Genomic DNA, 23,540 nt, shown 5'->3' on the forward strand with positions numbered 1-23,540 from the left:
CTTGTTTATTTCTGGTCAGAGCAACGTGCCCAGAGACCAGGTTCCTGGCAGATGGCTCCCCGGTCCCGTGTCCGGACAGCTGTCCCCAGGATGCTTCCCCTTCCCCGGCCCAGCGGGCTGGGAGAGCTGTTGGCAAGGGGACCTCTTCTCCCCGCTCTCCTGTCCATCTGATCCAACCTCCAGCATCCAGCCACAGCGGAGGCAGGGACAGAGCCGGGACCAGGCCGCGGCACACATTGTTCTAACATCCAGTCTCTGGTGAGCGATCATCGGTTGGCATGGTTCCGTGGCTAAGGAGCAGAGGAGAAGGCCCCCACACCCCTGAGGCTGCAGGGGACTTGGGGTGGGAGGTGGAGGACTCTCAACTCCAGAGCTGGAAAGGGGTCAGTGCTTATTCCCCAGCTTCCTAGTCGCTGGGGGCCCTGACAGCCTTGCCCTCTTCCTTTCCCTCTCACGGGACTGGCAATAAGCACTTAGTACAGTGCTCTGAACACAGTAAGTGCTCAAAAAATACGACTGAATGAATAAATATAGGAGAAACAGGTCAGAGAAGGAAAGGAGTTTGACTCTCAGAGGCTCCTTCCCCACCTTAACTGCAGAGAATGGGGCTCCTGGGGTAATAATTAGGGTTCTTGTTAAGTGCTTACTATACAAAACAACCAGTTTGGACAGAGTTCCCGCCTCACACACAGGGCTGTTTGTCTAAAGGGAGAAATAGTGGGTCCTTGAGTACAGAGGAATCCTGAGCGGGTGTGGGTGGGCCCATTGGGGGTGTCAGTGAGTGGCCTCGGGGCCTGGGACCACAGGCGGAGCAGACCCGATGGGAATCGTCAAACGGAGAGGTACAGCAGAAGGAGCGGGAGCAGCAGGATGCCCGGGCTGAGGTCCCACTGCCTCCCACCGGCTCTGTTCAGCTCCACCTCCACTGGGTAGTGGTCACTAATCTCCAGGGCCTGCGAAGTCAAGCAGGGAGAGTGGGAGGCAGGTAAGTGGGGAGCCTGGACCCTCCACTGTCTCCCCATTTTAGCTTTAACCCACCCTCCGGGTCAGGAAGTTCTTCCATATAACCTCCAGCCCTCCAGCTGCAACTTCTATTTCTTCTCTCCTCCCAGAATGAGCGTCCTCTGTCCGGTTCAAGACCTGTGAGAGGCCTACCATCTCCCCTCAGGTCTTCGTCTCTAGACTCAACAAGCCCAGGTCCTTGAGCTGTCCCTCACGTTTTCTGATTCTTTAACGGCCTCGAGGTCTGTCCGCTGACCCCCAAGTTCTCCTGTTTGACCTGGGGGAGCCAGCAGTAAGCAGGACAGGAGTGAGGGCCTGGTGGAACTGAGGGTAACGGGCAGGTGATCTCTAGTCTTACAGATTCAGCAACCAAAATGTCCATCCCCCCACTCCCTCGGCCCCTGCGGTCCCAGGTTGAGCCGGCGCAGACGGCAGGAACGATCAGCCTCCCTTTGTGGCCCTTCCCACCTCTCTTCCTGTCCCGGCCCCTACCTGCGCCTCGGTGAGCCCGAGCCACTCGGGGAAGTTGAAGGGTGAAGCCCTCTGAACTTGGCTGAAGCAGTTCTCTCCGTACACCAGGATCCTTGGAGCGGGAAGCAGGGGAGGGAGGGAGATGCGGTCACCGTCACTGGGGTGGCTGATCGCTCCCAATCCCTTGGGGGGAACTTCCCGGCCAAGGAACCGAGATCCTTCACTTCCTTAGAGGGCTCCAGTTGTGGGGGTGCTGAGCCCTTTCAAAGTGGCGGGGGTCTGGGAGGGGCAACAGGACTAGACTGTGGCTGACACTCAGCCACTCCCCATCACAGGGGCTAAGTCATCGGGTTCTGGTCACCCCCCAAGCCCCCCTGCCATAACCCTGTTCCTCAGCCAGCCAATCAATTAGTGGTATATTTTGAACACTAACTTGGCGAAGAGCCCTGTACTAAGTGATTGGGAGAGAACAGTGGTTACCAGACAGCACCTCAGCCTTCGAGGAGCTGGGGTTTGGAGCTGGTTAAGGGGTCAGTGGGGGCAGGGATGGTTTTGACGGGGGTGTTTGGAAGGTGAGGGGTCTGATGGATGGGGGGGGCGTTGGGTAGCATGGCTTAGTAGATAGAGCAGGGGCCTGGGAGTAAGAAGGACCTGGGTTCTACTAGTGGCTCTGCCACATATCTGCTGTGTGACCTTGGGTAAGTCACTTCACTTCTCTGTGCTTCAGTTACCTCATCTGTAAAATGGCGATTAAGAGTGGGAGCCCCATGTGTCCACCCCGATTACCTTGTATGTACCCCAGCGCTTAGAACAGTGCTTGGCACATAGAAAGCGCTTAACGAGTACCATAATTGTTACTGGGGAGTTTAGTGGAGGGGGCAGGTGAAGGGGTCTGATGTGGGTGGAAGTGATGGGGTTTAATGGAGGGGGCAGGTGAAGGGGTCTGATGGGGGGGCGAGGAGGGAGCGGGCTTGGTGCGGACGTGGGCTGACCTGTCGTAGGTGCAGTGCGTGCTCTGGCGCACGGTGGTGTCCACCCCGTCGGGAATGAGCCAGTGGAACCCGGGCGTCGTTCTCAGCAGCAGCTCCTCCTGCTGCTTCTTGGTCAGGAACTTGCAGTCAGCATTGAAATCTCCAAGCAACATTATGTCCTGGGGGAGGAGGCTGGGGTCAAGGTCGGAGCCTCGTCCGGGTCACGGAGAGGGGCCGGAGCCCGGCCCAGATCAGAGGTTAGGACCCGACCGGACCCTGGGGGCCAGCAATCGATCACTGAGCACTTACAGTGTGCACAGCACTGTACTAAGCTCTTGGGAGAGTACAATACAACAGAGTTGGTGGACACGTTCCCAACCCACAGTGAGCTGGGAGGAGAGAGGAGGAGGAGGAGATTACTGGGAAGGAGATGGAGTTGATGTTTCCCATCAGAATTGAAGGATGGACCCCATTTCTGAGACGTCAGGTCCAGGAACCTAAATGGAGGAGTTGGTTACAGCACTGCATACGCTCCCTGGTCCCCATCAGTCTCCTCTAGACCATAAGCCCATTGTGGACAGGAAATGTGTCTACCAACTCTGTTGCACGGTACTCTCCCAAGTGCTAAGTACACTGCTCTGCACATAGTAAACTCTCACTGATGATGCTGATGACCAGTGTGGTCTTGGCCCACGATTGCCAGCTACAGCCCGAACCGAGCAGGGCTAGAACCCAGCTCTCCCGATTTCCAGGCTGGTGCTCTTTCCGCTGGATCCACAGCGGGACTAGTGATGATAGTGATGGGAGAAAGGAGTTGTGGGGAGGGGGCTAGGAAATAGGAGAAGAGGGGAGAGGAGGAGTTGAGGGGTAGGGGGAAGGGGAGAGGAGGGATAAGGGGAGACCTCTCTGGGGTCAGAGGGGAGGGGTGGGGGGGAGAATCAATCAATCAATCATATTTATTGAGCGCTTACTGTGTGCAGAGCACTGTACTAAGCACTTGGGAAGTACAAGTTGGCGACATATAGAGACAGTCCCTACCCAACAGTGGGCTCACGGTCTAAAGAAGAGAAGGCTGGGTGGGGAGAGCAGAGGAGAAGCTGGCTTACAGGAATAGAGATGGGGTTTGAGCATTCAGGGAGGATGTGGGGGGCAGTTGCAGGAGACACTCAGAGAATCCTCACAGGTGGGTGCAGCTGTCCGGTTGGAAGAGATCACCCGATCAAGGATCCATCCCAAAGCGAGCTTGCATTTCCCTTTCCAAGATGGCCAACTGGTGTCCAACCTGACGATCTTTTATCTACCCCAGTGCTTAGTACAGTGCTCGTCACATAGTAAGCACTTAACAAATACCATAGGCACTAATATTATTATTTTGACCTAATCAATCAATCAATCCCCTCTCCTCTCACCCCCTGCAGTTCGAGTCCCAGAATCCCCCACGCTGTTTCCCACCCAGCTCCCTCTGCCCCTCCATCTTCCCACCTCTCCCGAGACCCACTCTGACCTCTGTGTCCTTCTGCCGGGTGACATTGAGGAAGACATCGTACAGGGCGTTGATCTCGGCCCCAGCATTCTTGGGCGCCGTGTGCAGCGGCACCAACACCAAGGACGGGAGAACTGGTTGGGGCGAGGAAAGGGTTGAGGCTGAGGGGAGCGAGGGGGAAACCGATGGGGAGGGGGAGAGGCCAGGGAGAAAGGGAGGAGAGGGGAACAGAAAGGCAGGAAAATCCGGGGGCTGGGATGCCAGCTGGGAAGAAGGTTGCTCCAGGACCAGACCCAGGTGTCCTGACCCATAGGCCCTACTTTCACTCATCCCAAATCAAGGGCCTCAGAAGCCAGGGCGGTGAGACGGGGGCAGTGAGTGTTGTGTAGAAAAGGGAAGATTCTCTTCAGCCCCAGCCCCTCCCTAGTCTTGGAATTTTTCCCCGCTCCCAGCTTCCCTACCCGCACACCTTTGTTGGGCAGAGAAAAAACGGCAATGAAGGGCTCCCGGGCAAAGACGTCCGGCTTTCCTGGCTGTTCATCCTGGTACACGTAAGAGTCCAGCACCTTGGTCCTGTCCGACCTGGCTCAGAAGGTGGAGAAGGGTGGGAGGGGAGGAGGAAAGGGAGGGGACAGAGTCAATCCACCTAGGAGGAGGAGGAGTAAAGGAATTGACCGGGCGCAAAGCACTGGGGAAAGCTACAACAGATGCACGAGGCCCGTGCTGGAGGAGTTTACACTCCGCTGGAGGAGACGGGCCCTTTAGGAGGACCCTTCAAGGGCGAGGCTTCAGGGGATTGGTGACACCCTTGTGTCATCATCATCATCATCAATCGTATTTATTGAGCGCTTACTATGTGCAGAGCACTGTACTAAGCGCTTGGGAAGTACAAATTGGCAACATATACAGTCCCTACCCAACAGTGGGCTCACAGTCTAAAAGGGGGAGACAGAGAACAAAACTAAACATACTAACGAAGTAAAATAAATAGAATAGATATGTACAAGTAAAATAGAGTAATAAATATGTACAAACATATATACATATATACAGGTGCTGTGGGGAAGGGAAGGAGGTAAGATGGGGGGATGGAGAGGGGGACGAGGGGGAGAGGAAGGAAGGGGCTCAGTCTGGGAAGGCCTCCTGGAGGAGGTGAGCTCTCAGCAGGGCCTTGAAGGGAGGAAGAGTGTCAACTCTAAAAGAGCGGGGCTAATAGTTCGGGCCAGAGGTGCTGCTGTTCCCTCGCCCTCCCCCCTCTGGAAAATAGCTGTGACCCCATTGGCAACTGGGCCCGTGGTATCTGATGGTCATCGGCCGAAGTCCAGCCTGGACAGGGAGCTCAGCTATACGTCGGCCCCAGGCAGGGCTTAGGTATTTGTTAAGTGCTTACTATATGTCAAACACCGTTCAAAGCACTGGGTTAGGTACAATAATAATAATGGTATTTGTTAATAATAATAATAATAGTATTTGTTAAATGCTTACTACGTGCTGAGCACTGTTCTAAGCGCAGGTAGATACATGGCAATTGGATTGTCCCTCGTGGGGCTCACAGCCTTAATCCCCATTTTACAGATGAGGGAACTGAGGCACGGAGAAGTGAAGTGACTCGCCCAAAGTCACACAGCTGAGAAGTGGCAGAGCTGGGATTAGAACCCATGACCTGGAGAAGCAGCATGGCTGGAGAAGCAGCGTGGCTCAGGGGAAAGAGCCCGGGCTTTGGAGTCAGAGGTCGTGGGTTCATATCCCGGTTCCGCCAATTGTCAGCTGTGTGACTTTGGGCAAGTCACTTCACTTCTCTGGGCCTCAGTGACCTCATCTGTAAAATGGGGATGAAGACTGTGAGCCCCCAGTGGGACAGCCTGATCACCTTGTAACCTCCCCAGCGCTTAGAACAGTGCTTTGCACATAGGAAGCGCTTAATAAATGCCATTATTATTATTATTCTTATGACCTGTGACTTCCAAGCCTGTGCTCTTTCCACTACGCCACGCTGCTTAAGTGCTTACTGTGTGTCAAAAACTGTTCAGAGCACTGGGATAGATACAATAATAATAATAATGGTATCTGTTCAGCACTTACTATGCACCAGGTGCTGTTCTAAGCACTGGGGTAAATTCAAGATAATTGGGTTGGACACATTCCCTATCCCAAATAGGGCTCATAGTCTTAATCCCCATTTGACAGAGAAGAGAAGTGACTTGCCCAGGGTCTCACAGCAGACAAGTGGCAGAGCCGGGACTAGAACCCAGGTTCATCTGACTCCCAAGCCTGAGCTCTTTCCACTAGTCCAGTGCTTAGAACAGTGCTTTGAACATAGACTGTCTCTATGTGTTGCCAATTTGTGCTTCCCAGGCGCTTAGTACAGTGCTCTGCACATAGTAAGCGCTCAATAAATACGATTGATGATGATTTCCAAACCGGCATCACCCTGGCAAGCCAGACTGTTCGATTCCCAAAACCCCATCGGAGGAGGAGGGGTGGAGAGAGAAGCAGCATGGCTCAGTGGAAAGGCCACGGGCTTCAGAGTCAGGGGCTATGGGTTCAAATCCCGGCTCAGCCAATTGTCAGCAGGGTGACTTTGGGCAAGTCACTGCACCTCTCTGGGCCTCGGTTCCCTTATCTGTAAAATGGGAATTAAGACTGTTAGCCCCCCGTGGGACAACCCGATCACCTTGTAACCTCCCCAGCACTTAGAATAGTGCTTTGCACATACTAAGCGCTTAAAACATACCATCATTACTACTAAAATAATTATTAAAATAATAATGTTAATAATCATTCTCACCTGTCCCGCTGTCTACCCCGGGCCCATGTCCTCCCCCGGCCTGGAATGCCCTCCCTCCACACATCTGCCAAGCTAGCTCTCTTCCTCCCTTCAAAGCCCTACTGAGAGCTCACCTCCTCCAGGAGGCCTTCCGAGACTGAGCCCCCTCTTTCCTCTCCCCCTCCTCCCCCCTCTCCATCCCTCCCGGCTTTCCTCCTTCCCCTCCCCACAGCACCTGTATATATGCATATATGTTTGTACATATTCATTACTCTATTTATTTAGTTTATTTGTACGTATTTATTCGATTTATTTTATTTTGTTAATATGTTGAGTTTTGTTGTCTGTCTCCCCCTACTAGACTGTGAGCCCGCTGTTGGGTAGGGACTGTCTCTATATGTTGCCAACTTGTACTTCCCAAGCGCTTAGTACAGTGCTCTGCACACAGTAAGCGCTCAATAAATACGATTGAATGAATGAATGAATGAATGAATAAATGCCATCATCATTATTATTATTATTAGGCCGCACCGCTTCTCTACATGAATTAGGTTGAACACAGTCCCTGCCCCGCATGAGGCTCACGGCCTAAGTAGGAGGGAGAACAGGAGAACTGAGGCACAGAGAAGTGAAGTGACTGGCCCAAGGTCACACAGCAAACGTTTGGCAGAGGTGGGATGGAAACCGAGGCCCTCCAACTCCCAGGCCTTTGCTCTTTCCAGTAGGCCCTGCAGCCTGGCGAGCCCCACGTACCTACCGGTAGATGAAGACGTATTTCTCCATGTAGGTGCTGCGGCCCAGCTGCGGGCTGCTCAGGGAGCTGTACGGGCCGGAGTCCTTGTGAACGCTGGAAGCCGAGGAGACCGAAAGGCGAGGAAGAGCGTAAGACTTGTGGTATTTAGTTAGCGCTTCGGTCAAGCACTGTCTAAGCGCTGGGGTAGATGCCGGGTAATCAGGTTGGTTGGACCCGGTGAGTGCCCGGCCGGTGCCAGGGCGGGGGATTGCCCGCGGTGCGAAGCCCTGTTCTAGGCTGTGAGCCCACTGTTGGGTAGGGACCGTCTCTATATGTTGCCAACTTGTACTTCCCAAGCGCTTAGTACAGTGCTCTGCACACAGCGCTCAATAAATACGATTGAATGAATGAATGAATGGCACAAAGTCGGCCGGGGTCTGCCTGCTTCCCCCAACTGACAGCTCACCTCCTCCAGGAGGCCTTCCCAGGCTGAGCCCCCCGTTTTTCCTCTCCTTCCTCCATCCCCTTCCCCTCCCCACAGCACCTGTGTGTATATCTTTACATATTTATTACTCTATTTTATTAATAATGTGTATACAGCTATAATTCTATTTATTTTGATGGTATTGACGCCTGTCTGCTTGTTCTGTTTTGCTGTGTCTCCCCCTCCTAGTCTGTGAGCCCGTTGTTGGGCAGCGACTGTCTCTACAGGTTGCCGATTTGTGCTTCCCAAGCGCTTAATACAGTGCTCTGCACACGGTAAGCACTCAATAAATACAGTGGAATGAATGAATGAATGCAGTCCCTGACCTACAGGAGGCCGAGACAGGTACCGAATCCCTATTTTACAGAGAAGCTAAGCGACCTGCCCAGAGTCGCACAGTAAACAAGTGGCAGAGCTGGGATTCCTCTAGACTTTCAGCTCATTGTGGGCAGGGAACGTGTCTGTTTATTGTTGTATTAATAATAATAATAATAATAATAATAATGTTGGTATTTGTTAAGCGCTTACTATGTGCAAAGCACTGTTCTAAGCGCTGGGGTAGGTACAAGGTAATCAGGTTGTCCCACGAGGGGCTCACAGTCTTCATCCCCATTTTACAGATGAGGGAACTGAGGCCCAGAGAAGTGAAGTGACTTGCCCAACGACACACAGCTGACAAGTGGCGGAGCCGGGATTTGAACCCACGACCTCTGACTCCAAAGCCTGGGCTCTTTCCACTGAGCCACGCTGCTTCCCCTAATTGTATTGTTCTCTCCCAAGCGTTTTAGACAGTGCTTTGCACACAGTAAGTGCTCAATAAATACGACTGAATGAATGAACGAACTTTGTTTTATTGTAGTCTCCCAAGAGCTTAGGGCAGTGCTCTGCACCCAGTAAGAATTCAATAAATGCCATCTTCTAGACTGTGAGCCCCTTGTTGGGTAGGGACCGTCTCTATATGTTACCAACTTGTATTTCCCAAGCGCTTGGTACAGTGCTCTGCACACAGTAAGCGCTCAATAAATACGATTGAATGAATGAATGGCTTGAGTGATTAGAACCCAGGTCTTCCGTTTCCCAGGCCTGTTCCTTTGTCACTAGGCCACACTCCCCTGGTCCCCCACCACCTCCATTCCTCAGCTCCTGCCACTGGCTCTGCCCTGAGCCCACAATGGTCCAAACTCCTCGGGTTGTTCGTCTATCCCACTTGGGATGTAACAGGATGGTCACCCTGCTCCGTGGCATCTCTGCCTGGCTGAACTGGCACAAAAGGGGCACGGGGGTGGGGGCTGGGGACCCGTGGCAGAAGGGAGAGCTTGGGAGGGTGAGGCTAAAGAATCAATGGTATGAATTGAGCACTTACTATGTGCAAAATAGTACTAAGCGCTTGGGAGAGTACACTACATAAGAATTAGCAGACGCATTCCCTGCCCACAGTGAGTTTACGGTCTAGAGAACTAGGGAGTCTAGCACCCAGAGGGGAGATATTGTACTCTCCCAAGCGCTTAGTTCAGTGTTATGCATCATCATCATCATCAATCGTATTTATTGAGCGCTTACTGTGTGCAGAGCACTGTACTAAGCGCTTGGGAAGTACAAGTTGGCAACATGTAGAGACAGTCCCTACCCAACAGTGGGCTCACAGTCTAAAAGGGGGATTTCCCTAAATTTCCCTAAATGAGGGAAATGAGTAAGGCTGGCTTGGAGGAAGCTTTCATAAGACAATTCATATCTGAAATTCCTTAACTTCCACTTCACTACCCCCTTCAGACCTCCCAAGAATGCAGAACATAAGCGATTTAAAATATTTTCACATTCAGATACTGAAATAATGTAACTAGATGGTCCGAAGTTTTAGATTCATGGGATAAAAAATGGAAACCAGAACTACACCTGGAGAGAAAACAGCCAGTTCAATTGTACACCTGACACGCTAATGTTTAGATTAGTGCAGATAGTTTAAGGTGAAGTCGCATCCAATAACACGAGGGAATCAGTCAACTTTTTCTTAAAAATAGAAGGCAGATGATGAAATTGCACTTAATTCTGAATGAATTCAGAGAGGTCCTATCAATTCCATGTCTTGCTTAGTCAACACTTTCCTCACGGCTTCTTCCAACTCCCCCTTACGAAAAGCGCTCAGAACGAGCACTTGTACATCCCGTTTAACTTCCGACGTTTGGTTACGACAGGTCAGTGGACCATTCCCTTTTACCCTTATCTATCTTGCTGATAGGTGTCGGACTTCTTATCGTCAGAGACGGATAAATATGGTTGACTGACAGACTGAAGGTCCCAGGGTATCTTGTACATATTTACTATTTTATTTATTTTGTTAATGTTGTGCATCCAGCTTTACTTCTATTTATTCTGATGACACCTGCCCACATGTTTTGTTTTGTTGTCTGTCTCCCCCCTTCTAGACTGGGAGCCCGTTGTTGGGTAGGGACCGTCCCTAGATGTTGCCGACTTGTACTTCCGAAGCGCTTAGTACAGTGCTGAGCACACGGTAAGTGCTCAATAAATACGATTGAATGAATGAATGAATCCCCCCCGCCCTACCTCCTTCCCCTCCCCACAGCCCCTGTATATATGTTTGTACAGATTTATTACTCTATTTATTTTACTTGTACATATTTACTATTTTATTTATTTTGTTAATGTTGTGCATCCAGCTTTACTTCTATTTATTCTGATGACACCTGCCCATATGTTTTGTTTTGTTGTCTGTCTCCCCGCTTCTAGACTGGGAGCCCGTTGTTGGGTAGGAACCATCCCTAGATGTTGCCGACTTGTACTTCCGAAGCGCTTAGTACAGTGCTGAGCACACGGTAAGTGCTCAATAAATACGATTGAATGAATGAATGAATCCCCCCCCGCCCTACCTCCTTCCCCTCCCCACAGCCCCTGTATATATGTTTGTACAGATTTATTACTCTATTTATTTTACTTGTACATATTTACTATTTTATTTATTTTGTTAATGTTGTGCATCCAGCTTTACTTCTATTTATTCTGATGACACCTGCCCACATGTTTTGTTTTGTTGTCTGTCTCCCCCCTTCTAGACTGGGAGCCCGTTGTTGGGTAGGGACCGTCCCTAGATGTTGCCGACTTGTACTTCCGAAGCGCTTAGTACAGTGCTGAGCACACGGTAAGTGCTCAATAAATACGATTGAATGAATGAATGAATCCCCCCCGCCCTACCTCCTTCCCCTCCCCACAGCCCCTGTATATATGTTTGTACAGATTTATTACTCTATTTATTTTACTTGTACATATTTACTATTTTATTTATTTTGTTAATGTTGTGCATCCAGCTTTACTTCTATTTATTCTGATGACACCTGCCCATATGTTTTGTTTTGTTGTCTGTCTCCCCGCTTCTAGACTGGGAGCCCGTTGTTGGGTAGGAACCATCCCTAGATGTTGCCGACTTGTACTTCCGAAGCGCTTAGTACAGTGCTGAGCACACGGTAAGTGCTCAATAAATACGATTGAATGAATGAATGAATCCCCCCCGCCCTACCTCCTTCCCCTCCCCACAGCCCCTGTATATATGTTTGTACAGATTTATTACTCTATTTATTTTACTTGTACATATTTACTATTTTATTTATTTTGTTAATGTTGTGCATCCAGCTTTACTTCTATTTATTCTGATGACACCTGCCCATATGTTTTGTTTTGTTGTCTGTCTCCCCGCTTCTAGACTGGGAGCCCGTTGTTGGGTAGGAACCATCCCTAGATGTTGCCGACTTGTACTTCCGAAGCGCTTAGTACAGTGCTGAGCACACGGTAAGTGCTCAATAAATACGATTGAATGAATGAATGAATCCCCCCCGCCCTACCTCCTTCCCCTCCCCACAGCCCCTGTATATGTTTGTACAGATTTATGACTCTATTTATTTTACTTGTACATATTTACTATTTTATTTATTTTGTTCATGTTGTGCATCCAGCTTTACTTCTATTTATTCTGATGACTTGACACCTGTCCACATGTTTTGTTGTCTCTCTCCCCCTTCTAGACTGTGAGCCCGTTGTTGGGTAGGGACCGTCTCTAGGTGTTGCTGACTTCCGAAGTGCTTAGTACAGTGCTCTGCACACAGTAAGCGCTCAATAAATACGATTGAATGAATGAATGAACAGGGGGGTGGCAGGGTAGGTTTGGGGAGGCCGCAGGGGGCCGAGTCCGGGCACGGGGCAGCCCACCTTCTTCGGGTGGGCACTGCCCCAACTCACTTGTTGAGGTCTCTGAGCAGGAGGGGGATGGTGTCTCCCGATGTATCGATCACCTCTTGCAGCACGGTGATGTCACAGCGCGCCAGGATCTGGAGGGCAGGGACACAGGGGTGAGAGGGCTGCCGTCACCCCTGAAACCGGCGGGCACTCACTCGTTCATTCATTCATTCCTTCAATCATATTTATGGAGCGCTTACTGTGTGCTGAGCACTGTATTAAGCACTTAGGAGAGTAAAATACAACAATGAACAGACACATTCCCTACCCACAATGAGCTGTGCTTTAACCACTAGGCCAAGCTTTATACACATTATCCACTAGGCCCCATTGTTTCCTCTCTGTGAATGCCACTGGGCAATAATAATAGTATTTGTTAAGCGCTTACTATGTGTCAAGCACTGTTCTAAACCCCGAGGTAGATACAAACTAATCCGGTTGGACACAGTCCCTGTCCCACATGGGGCTCACAGTCTTAATCATCATCAATCGTATTTATTGAGCGCTATGTGCAGAGCGTAGCTTAATCCCCATTTTAATCTATATGTTGCCAACTTGTACTTCCCAAGCGCTGAGTCCAGTGCTCCGCACACAGTAAGCGCTCAATAAATACGATTGATTGATTTTACAGATGAGGTAGCTGAGGCACAGCGAAGTGAAGTGACTTGTCCAAGATCACAAAGCAGACAAGTGGCAGAGCCGGGATTAGAATTCCCTACCCACAGTGAGTTTACAGTCTAGATGGAGGGGAGACAATTTATTGATACAAATAAATTACAAATATGTGCGTTAGTGCTATGGGGCTGGGAGGGGGAAAGAACAAAGGGAGCGCTTGGATGGCCTGGCCCAAGGGTCCCGGGAGCTGGTTTCAACTAGGAATTTTCTAGCGGACTTGGCTCCTGCTGTTGGCGGATCGTCCGTCCCCATGGCCACCGATCTGGCCCTCTGTGTAAAAGACTGGTTTCTGCATCCACCCTTCCCCCTGTAATCCCTCAGACCCAAAGGACCTGGCACCTTTAGGCCGCAAGGAGGGAGCTTCCCATAATAATAATAATAATGACGGCATTTATTAAGTGCCTACTATGTGCAAAGCACTGTCCTAAGCGCTGGGGTGGTTACAAGGTGATCAGGTTGTCCCACGGGGGGGTGCTCACAGTCTTACTCCCCATTTTACAGATGAGGTAGCTGAGGCACAGAGAATCAATCAATCAATCGTATTTATTGAGCGCTTACTGTGTGCAGAGCACTGAACTAAGCGCTTGGGAAGTACAAGTTGGCAACATATAGAGACGGTCCCTACCCAACAGTGGGCTCACAGTCTAAAAGAGGGAGACGAGAACAAAACCAATCATACTAACAAAATAAAATAAATAGAATAGATATGTACAAGTAAAATAAATAGAGTAATAAATATGTACAAACCTATATCCATATATACAGGTGCTGTGGGGAAGGGAAGGAGGTAAGATGGGGGGATGGAGAGGGGGACGAGGGGGAGAGGAAGGAAGGGGCTCAATCTGGGAAGGCCTCCTGGAGGAGGTGAGCTCTCAGTAGGGCCTTGAAGGGAGGAAAAGAGCTAGCTTGGCGGATGGGCAGAGGGAGGACATTCCAGGCCCGGGGTCGATGGCGGGACAGGCGAGAACGAGGCACGGTGAGGAGATTAGCAGCAGAGAGGTTAAGTGACTTGCCTGAAGTCACCCAGCTGACAATTGGCAGAGCTGGGAGTTGAACCCATGACCTCTGGCTCCAAAGCCCATGCTCTTTCCACTGAGCCACGCTGCTCCCACCACCCACCACTGGGCCAGCCTCCCTGTCTCCCGGTCCTCCCTGGGCCCTCCCCGACCTGTCAGAGATGGTTCCCCAGTCTGTCAGGGTTTGTAGGCGGCCGCTTCCAGAAGCCGGCATCCGTGCCCTCCCGCTGCCCACTGGGGCTGGATGTGCTGGGGCCTGGTCCTGTGGGATTCTTCCATGCAGGGTTTGGGGAGGCTGCCATCCCCTCGCTCTCCTCGGTCAATTCCCAGGGTCCCCCTGCCCCGTGGCCAGACTCACCTTGACCAGGACGTCCAAGATGCTGACCTTGGCCACCTTAGCGAGGGTCAGGCGCTGGATGTTGAAGGCACAGATACGGAAGGAGGAGGAGGAGGAGGAGGAAGAGGCTGGCCCTGTCTGGAGCAGTAGCAGGAGCAGGAGCGGGAAGGGGCCCAGGAGGTGCATAGCTGCTGGCCACAGAGGACATGAGGGGCCAGAACAATTTCCACCCACCCTCCACCCCTTGACTTGATAGCCCTCCCCAGAACAGGGGCAGACCAATAATAATTATTATTATGGCATTTGTTCATTGCTTACTGTGTGCCAGGCACCGTACTACGCGCTGGGGTGAATACAAGCTAATCGGGTTGGACACAGTCCCTGTCCCACGTGGGGCTCACGGTCCCGACCCCCATTTCGCAGAAGAGGTAACCGAGGCACAGAGAAATGAAGCGCCTTGCCCAAGGGCACACAGCAGACAAGTGGCAGAGCCGGAATTAGAACTCATAACCTTCTGAATCCCAGGCCTGTGTTCGAAAATGCTGCTTCTCTAACTGGTCTGGGCTCAGCTTGGTGTCCAGCAGAGGCAGGGTGGCCAGGGAAAGGCCAGCTGTTCAGCCCGGGGCCAGTCCGGCTCTCTGGGGCCCAGGGGGAGGCAGGGACCGGGCCGAGGGTCCCACGGAGGTGTGGGATGAGGAGAAGCCTCTGGAAGGACCAAACCCTAGTCCTGGAAGAGAAGCAGCGTGGCTCCGTGGAAATCAATCGTATTTATTGAGCGCTTACTGTGTGCAGAGCACTGGACTAAGCGTTTGGGAAGTCCAAGTTGGCAACATCTAGAGACGGTCCCTACCCAACAACGTGCTCACAGTCTAGAAGGGGGAGACAGACAACAAAACCAAACATATTAACAAAATAAAATAAATAGAATAGATATGTACAAGTAAAATAGAGTAATAAATATGTACGACCCCGGGCTTTGGAGTCCAAGGGTCATGGGTTCAAGTCCCAGCTCCGCCAACTGTCAGCTGTGTGACTTTGGGCACGTCACTTCACTCCTCTGGCCCTCAGTTACCTCATCTGGAAAATGGGGCTTAAAACTGTGAGCCCCCTGTGGGACAACCTGATCACCTTGTAACCTCCCCAGCGCTTAGAACAGTGCTTTGCACATAGTATGTGCTTAACAAATGCCATCAGAGCCCACTGTTGGGTAGGGACTGTCTCTATATGTTGCCAACTTGTACTTCCCAAGCGCTTAGTACGGTGCTCTGCACACAGGAAGCGCTCAATAAATACGATTGATTGATTATTAAGAGGGGAAGAAGCTTCCTCCAAGATGCCTAGAGAGACGCGGTGTCTAGGGTATGGAGGCGGGGGGGAGGAGACAGACCCCTGGATTTGTACAAAATAGTACATATTTATTACTCTATTTATTTATTTATTTATTTATTTTGCTTGTACATTTCTATCCTATTTATTTTATTTTGTTAGTATGTTTGGTTCTGTTCTCTGTCTCCCCCTTTTAGACTGTGAGCCCACTGTTGGGTAGGGACTGTCTCTATGTATTGCCAATTTGTACTTCCCAAGCGCTTAGTACAGTGCTCTGCACACAGTAAGCGCTCAATAAATATGATTGATTGACTGATTGATTGATTTGGTTCTTCGTGGCCCTGTCTCACTTTCTCCAGGTTGATCCTTCCGACTGTAAGCTCACTGTGGGCAGGGAACGCGTCTCCCAACTCTGCTATACTGTGTTCTCCCAAGCCCTTAGTACAGCGTTCTGCACACAGTAAGCACTCAATAAATACTACTGATTGATTGGCCGATTGATTCCCTGGGAGTGTGAGGAAGGAGGGCCCCATCAGAAAATAAGCTCCCAGATGGCGGGGAGCGCGTATCGTCGGCTGGACTTTCCCCAGCGCTCAGTACAGTGTATTGCACTCAAGGGGCACTCAATAGATAGCATTCATTACTTAGAGAAGCAGCCCTGCCTAGTGGAAAGAGCACAGGGCTGGGATTCAGAGGACCTGGGTTCTAATCCCAAATCTGCTAATTGTTTCAAGTGTGGCCTTGGGCAACTCACTTAACTTCTCTGTGCCTCAGTTTCCTCAACTGGAAAATGGGGATTTACTTTGACTGTGAGTCCCATGTGGGACCTGATTAGCTTGTATTTACCCTAGGTTTAGAACAGAGTTTGACACATAGTAAGGGCTTGACAAATACCATCCTACTACTATTACTAGCAAAATGGAATAGTGAATAGAGCACAGTTCTGGGAGTCAGAAGGTCATGGGTTCTAATCCTGGCTGCACCACTTGCCTGCTGTGTGGAATTGGGCAAATCACTTTATTTCTCTGTGCCTCAGTTACCTCACCTGTAAAATGGGGATTCAGACTATGAGCCCTAGGCGGGACAGGGACTGTGTCCAACCCTATTTCCTTGTATCCACCCCAATAAGAGTTTAACAAATACTTTATCATTATTATTATTACTACTGCTACTACAACTAACCAGGAAGAGGGAGAGACAGGAACCCAGACTCCCCTCCACCCTCATCAACCCAGTCCCCAGACCCACTGTGCAATAACTGAGAAGCAGCCTGGCCTAATGGATACAACATGGGCCTGGAATCCAGAAGGGCCTGGGTTCTAATCCCGGCCCTGCCTCGTCTCTCCTGTGTGACCTTGGGCAAGTCACTTCACTTCTCTGTGCCTCAGTTTCCTCATCTGTAAAACAGGAACGAAGACTGAGCCCCATTTGGACTGTGTCCAACCAGATTATCTTCTATCTACCCCAGCGCTTAGTAGACACTCTCTTCCTCCCTTCAAGGCCCTACTGAGACCTCATCTCCTCCAGGAGGCCTTCCCAGACTGATCCCCTTCCTACCTCTCCCCCTCATCCCCCTCTCCATCCCCCTCACCTTACCTCTTTCCCTTCCCCACAGCACGTGTATATATGTATATATGTTTGTACATATTTATTACTCTATTTTACTTGTAACTATCAATTCTATTTATTTTATTTTGTTAGTATGTTTGGTTTTGTTCTCTGTCTCCCCCTTCTAGACTGTGAGCCCACTGTTGGGTAGGGACTGTCTCTGTATGTTGCCAGCTTGTACTTCCCAAGCGCTTAGTACAGTGCTCTGCACACTGTAAGCGCTCAATAAATACGATTGATGATGATGACGATAGTAAGCATTTAACAAGTACCATTTAAAAAAACCACCTGATAAACCGACTAGCCCAGTTCCCAACCCCTCCCTCGATACCCCCCCACCCCAGTTCCTGCCCCTTCAACCGCCCCCCCCCCCCCCACGCCCATCCCTGCTATCCCAGAAAAGCTGTAATCCTGATAATGATTAACTGGTCTCCAAGCAACTATCTGGGGCCTCCAGATAGAAGCTATGAAGATTGGGGGGTGCTGGGGGGGGGGGGGGGGTAATCGCCTCTGTGGAGTTTCCTTCCCCAGGCAGGGTACCAGCTGGACTTCCCAGTCAGTCGGTCAATCCTATTTATTGAGTGCTTACTATTTGCAGAGCGCTGTTCTAAAGTCTTGGGACACAGTATAACACTATAACAGACATATTCCCTGCCCACACGAGATCCAGTAGGTCCAAGTGAGTAGGAGTAGGGAGGGGGAGGCTTCTTCCTGGGGCTTCCTGGTCCCCTTGTGCCTCAGCTCTCCGTCTCTCCGCCTCAGAGCTATTCTGGGACTCGGTTTCTCCCTCTGGCTCCCTCTTTCAGGACAGCTGCTGCCCATTCCTGAGAGGTCAGGGGGCTGCAGGGCTCCTTGCCTGGACCAGTCACTCCAAACCCCTCAGTCTGTATCCCTCTCCTCTCCCTCCCCCACTGCTCCTGGGACCCCCAGGGGAGGAAATGATGATAATAAGAACATCGATTAAGCGCTGGGACAGATACAAGAAAATCCTATCAGGCAGCTCCTGTCAAAGAGGAAGGAGAACAAATATTTCATTCCCATTTTACAGATAAAGTGAGGCCCAGAAAACTGAAGTCAAGCTCATGCAGCAGGCAAGTGGGGAGGCAGGGACTAGAACAAACGCTTAGTACAGCGCTCTGCACACAGTAAGCGCTCAATAAATATGATTGAATGAATGAATGAACCCAGGTTTCCTGGCTCCCAGGCATGTGCTTTTTCCACTAGGCCCCACGGTGACGGTGGGAAAAGGAAAAATGAAGGGAGGGAGAAAGAGATGTGGTTCCAAGCTTCCTCTTTCGCGGCAAGATCGTTGCAGGCACAGCAAGGGAAGTCGAAAATGTGACTGGGACCTGCCCTGGACTCAGAGAGTCAGTGAGTGAGTGTATGTATGTGTGTGCGTGTGCACACTTAATAATTACGGTATTTATTAAGCGCTTACTATGTACTAGGAACTGGATGTGTTTGTGAGTGGCCGTAAATGTACCTGTGTGTACCTGCCTGAGTAAATTTGTGTGCTGATTCACACACAGATATGCAGAGGGTGGGACAATGATGTGTGTGTGAGAGACAGAAGAGAAAGAGGAAGAGGAAGAGAAAAAGAGAGAAAGAGAAAAGGGAAGAGAGGAGAAGAGGGGCTGGGAAGGTTTGGGGAAGTTGGGGGGTGAAGGTTCCCAGGCCTCTGGAGGTCAGTTTACCCCCAGAAGAGCTGGGACATTTCTAAACCCAACCCCAGGCACCCCAGAAGCTGGGGATGATGCTGGGGAGCACATCCTGAGCTGGGGATCCTCTTCTACCCAAAGATTGAGTCCAGAGTTTGGGGTTTCAGGCTCCAGGGATCTGCTCTGCCAGCCCTGGGGGGGTTCTTGGGAGGAGCCCCTTGCTCACCCCTCCTTTGGCTGCTTCCCAGTAATGGGGGCAGGGAACAGACACACACCTTTTACTGTTAATAATAATAATAATAATAATGGCATTTGTTAAGCACTTACTATGTGCAAAGAACTGTTCTAAGCGCTGTGGGGGGGGATACAAGGTGATCAGGTTGTCCCACGTGGGGCTCACATTTTTAATCCCCATTTTACAGATGAGGTAACTGAGGCTCAGAGAAGTGAAGTGACTTGCCCAAGGTCACACAGCAGGCATGTGGCAGAGCCGGGATTCAAACCCATGACCTCTGACTCCCAAGCCCAGGCTCTTTCCACTGAGCCACAGTGCTTCTCTCTACTTTCCCAAGCGCTTAATACAGTGCTCTGCACACAGTACGCACTCAATAAATACGACTGAATCCAAGGCCCTGCTGAGAGCTCAAGGCCCTGCTGAGAGCTCACCTCCTCCAGGAGGCCTTCCCAGACTGAGCCCCTTCCTTCCTTTCCCCCTCGTCCCCCTCTCCATCCCCCCATCTTACCTCCTTCCCTTCCCCACAGCACCTGTATATATGTATATATGTTTGTACATATTTATTACTCTATTTATTTATTTTACTTGTACATATCTATTCTATTTATTTTATTTTGTTAGTATGTTTGGTTTTGTTCTCCGTCTCCCCCTTTTAGACTGTGAGCCCACTGTTGGGTAGGGACTGTCTCTATATGTTGCCAATTTGTACTTCCCAAGCGCTTAGTACAGTGCTCTGCACATAGTAAGCGCTCAATAAATACGATTGATTGATTGATTGATTGACTGAATGAATGAATGGCAAGTTTCAGCCACTCCCACGGCCTCTCCCGTCTTTTGCCCAGAGTTGCCAGCCACTCTGCCAACGGTGCCCACCAAGCCCTGGGGCGCAAACGTGTCCTCCCCTCCCTCCCTTGCTTTCCCTGAAAGGGGGTTGGTAAGGGAAGGTCCTCTCGTCCCGTCTATGGGCAGGGGGGCTGAGGATGCAGGCTGGGTGGGCCCCGTTTGGGAGGAAGGGGCAGCCTCTTCCTGGACTTCCTGCACCCGCTGGGACATTCCGGGTGATCTGATCCTGCTGCTCTGCCAGGCTGGCCGGGCCACAACGGGGCATGGTTAGGGGCAGGGCTGAGGCAGGAGCCAGGGGAGGGGCAAGGGTAATCGTGATAATAATAATAATAATGATGGCATTTATTAAGCACTTACTATGTGCAAAGCACTGTTCTAAGCGCTAGGGAGGTTACAAAGTGATCAGGTTGCCCCACGTGGGGCTCACAGTCTTAATCCCCATTTTCCAGATGAGGTAACTGAGGCCCAGAGAAGTCAAGTGACTTCCCCAAAGTCACACAGCTGACAATTGGCGGAGCCGAGGTTTGAACCCACGACCTCTGACTCCAAAGCCCGTGCTCTTTTCCACTGAGCCACTTCCTTTGGATTTAGCCACTTCCTTTGGATTTTGGCATTTGTTAAGCACTTACTAGGTGCCAAGCATTGTTCTGAGCACTGAAGAAGTTGGGGCAGGAGATGGGGCATGTGCTGGGGCAGGAATTGGGGCCCAGGCTGGGACAGGGTTAGGGGCAGGAGGGGGGGCATGGACTGGGGCAGGGGCCAGGGCAGGAGTCGGTGCAGGCTGGGACAGGGTGAGGGGCAGGAGAGGGGGCATGGATTGGGGCAGGGGCCAGGGCAGGAGTTGGTACAGGCTAGGATAGGGTGAGGGGCAGGAGAGGGGGCATGGACTGGGGCAGTGGCCAGGGCAGGAGTTGGTGCAGGCTGGGAGAGGGTGAGGGGCAGGAGATGGGGCAGGGTTAGGGGCAGGAGAGGGGGCATGGACTGGGGCAGGGGCCAGGGCAGGAGTCGGTGCAGGCTGGGAGAGGGTGAGGGGCAGGAGATGGGGCAGGGTTAGGGGCAGGAGAGGGGGCATGGACTGGGGCAGGGGCCAGGGCAGGAGTTGGTGCAGGCTGGGACAGAGTGAGAGGCAGGAGATGGGCAGGAATTGGGACCCAGGCTGGGACAGGGTTAGGGGCAGGAGAGGGGGCATGGACTGGGCCAGGGGCCAGGGCAGGAGTTGGTGCAGGCTGGGACAGGGTGAGGGGCAAGAGATGGGGCAGGGTTAGGGGCAGGAGAGGGGGCATGGACTGGGGCAGGGGCCAGGGCAGGAGTCGGTGCAGGCTGGGAGAGGGTGAGGGGCAGGGTTAGGGGCAGGAGGGGGGCATGGACTGAGGCAGGGGCCAGGGCAGGAGTTGATGCAGGCTGGGATAGGGTGAGGGGCAGGAGACGGGCAGGAATTGGGGCCCAGGCTGGGACAGGGTTAGGGGCAGGAGAGGGGGCATGGACTGGGCCAGGGGCCAGGGCAGGAGTCGGTGCAGGCTGGGACAGGGTGAGGGGCAAGAGATGGGGCAGGGTTAGGGGCAGGAGAAGGGGCATGGACTGGGACAGGGGCCAGGGCAGGAGTCGGTGCAGGCTGGGACAGGGTGAGGGGCAGAGAGGTGGGCAGGAATTGGGGCCCAGGCTGGGATAGGGTTAGGGGCAGGAGGGGGGGCATGGACTGGGGCAGGGGCCAGGGCAGGAGTCGGTGCAGGCTGGGACAGGGTGAGGGGCAGGAGAGGGGCAGGAATTGGGGCCCAGGCTGGGACAGGGTTAGGGGCAGGAGAGGGGGCATGGACTGGGGCAGGGGCCAGGGCAGGAACTGAGGCAGGGGTTGGGGTAGGGGCTGTCTCTCTTCTCTCCTCCTCCTCGTCCTCCCCGCAGGACCCCGGCCCTACCTGGGGGTGCCCTTGGGTGGGACGGAGGGCGGGCAGGCGGGCAGGCAGGCCGGTCGGTTGGTCGGTCGGTCCTCCGGGCCTGGGGCGGGGACCGAGGCCGGGGCGGGGGCTGGGAAGGGGGAAGAGGAGGAGGAGGAGAAGGAGGAGGAGGGGCGGGGGCTAGCCACCGCTTAAACCGGCTTCCCCGCCCTCTCTGCCCTCTCTGCCAGCTGCCGGCCCACGCCGGCCCGGGCCTGGGGCTGGCAACCACTTGAGGTTCTTGGGGAGTTGGAAGACATTAAATGATTTTGTGGAAAAATAATCCAGGCAGCAGGGTGAAGTATGGACTGCTGAGCGCTTAGTAATAATAATAATGGGAGCATTTATTAAGGGCTTACAATGTGCAAAGGACTGTTCTAAGCGCTGGGGAGGTTGCAAGGTGATCAGGTTGTCCAACGGGGTGCTCACAATCTTCATCCCCATTTTACAGATGAGGGAACTGAGGCCCAGAGAGGTTAAGTGACTTGCCCAAAGTCACACAACTGGCAATGGGCAGAGTAGGGATTTGAACCCATGACCTCTGGCTCCAAAGCCCGTGCTCTTTCCACTGAGCCACACTGCTTCTATGCACACAGTAAGGGCTCAAGAAGCAGCATGGCTGAGTAGGTTTGGGAGTCAGAGGTTGTGGGTTCTAATCCCGACTTTGCCACTTGTCTGCTGTGTGACCTTTGGCAAGTCACTTCACTTCTAGCGAAGCAGTGTGGCTCAGTGGAAAGAGCAAGGGCTTTGGAGTCAGAGGTCATGGGTTCGAGTCCCGACTCCGCCACATGTCTGCTGTGTGATCTTGGGCAAGTCACTTAACTTCTCTGGCCTCAGTTACCTCATCTGTAAAATGGGGATTAAGACTGTGAGCCCCACGTGGGACAACCTGATCACCCTGTATCCTCCCCAGCGCTTAGAACAGTGCTTTGCACATAGTAAGCGCTTAACAAATGCCAATTATTATTATTATTATTATTATTCTCTGAGCCTCAGCTACTTCATTTGTAAAATGGGGATTGAGACTGTGAACCCCCGTGGGACCTGATCACCTTGTAATAATAATAATAATGGCATTTATTAAGCGCTTACTATGTGCAAAGCACTGTAACCACCCCAGTGCTTAGAACAGTGCTTGGCACATAGTAAGCGCTTAACAAATACCATATTTAGTTATTATTATTAATAAATACGACTGAATGAGTGACCGGAGCGGGGAAAGATAGGAGGCAGGAAGGTCATCATCAATCATATTTATTGAGCGCATACTATGTGCAGAGCACTGTACTAAGCGCTTAGCACGGTAAGGTCAGTGATGAGATGGATGCAGGAGTCAAGGCAGGGTAGAATAAGTGCTCGGATCGGCATAGGAGCAGTTTGAATGGAGAGAAAAGGGAGGATTTTAGGGAGGGGGTGATGGTAAAATGGACAGGCAACTTAGGTGAATTAGTTTGAGAAGTTGAATGACAGGGTGGGGGGAAGAAAAGGAAGCCAACTCTCAGGACCAAACTTCCACAAATAAATCAACCCAGGCCAGATGGAGGGAAGCAAGGATCACATCCCCCACTGACCCTTTCATTTCATTTCATTTATTACTCTATTTATTTATTTATTTTACTTGTACACATCTAATCTATTTATTTTATTTTGTTAGTACGTTTGGTTTTGTTCTCCGTCTCCCCCTTTTAGACCGTGAGCCCACTGTTGGGTAGGGACTGTCTCTATATGTTGCCAATTTGTACTTCCCAAGCGCTTAGT

At 51.6% G+C, this 23,540-nt stretch overlaps 1 protein-coding gene across 1 annotated transcript; it reads right to left on the reverse strand.

Annotated features, from left to right (window-relative positions):
• Positions 1–3: 3 nt before the first annotated feature.
• Positions 4–21,798, reverse strand: LOC119929748 (deoxyribonuclease-1-like 1). The gene is made up of 9 exons (XM_038748012.1): positions 21,765–21,798; positions 14,203–14,369; positions 12,157–12,245; positions 7,452–7,541; positions 4,397–4,509; positions 3,949–4,061; positions 2,466–2,623; positions 1,495–1,585; positions 4–953 (listed from the first exon to the last, which is right to left on the reverse strand). The coding sequence occupies exons 2-9, from the start codon at positions 14,365–14,367 to the stop codon at positions 831–833; spliced, it is 942 nt and encodes a 313-aa protein (XP_038603940.1). The 5' UTR covers positions 14,368–14,369; positions 21,765–21,798; the 3' UTR covers positions 4–830.
• Positions 21,799–23,540: the final 1,742 nt, after the last annotated feature.

Source organism: Tachyglossus aculeatus, chromosome 6, assembly GCF_015852505.1.
Source record: "Tachyglossus aculeatus isolate mTacAcu1 chromosome 6, mTacAcu1.pri, whole genome shotgun sequence".
In the NCBI taxonomy this organism is placed as follows: domain Eukaryota; kingdom Metazoa; phylum Chordata; class Mammalia; order Monotremata; family Tachyglossidae; genus Tachyglossus; species Tachyglossus aculeatus.

Coding starts and splice junctions, on each gene's coding strand:
- LOC119929748 (XM_038748012.1), bottom strand. CDS start 14,367: ATGCACCTCCTGGGCCCCTTCCCGCTCCTGCTCCTGCTACTGCTCCAG. Junction 4,510..7,451: donor AAATACGTCTTCATCTACCG/GTAGGTACGTGG, acceptor CTTCTGAGCCAG/GTCGGACAGGACCAAGGTGC. Junction 2,624..3,948: donor CCCGGCAGAAGGACACAGAG/GTCAGAGTGGGT, acceptor CTCCTCCCCCAG/GACATAATGTTGCTTGGAGA.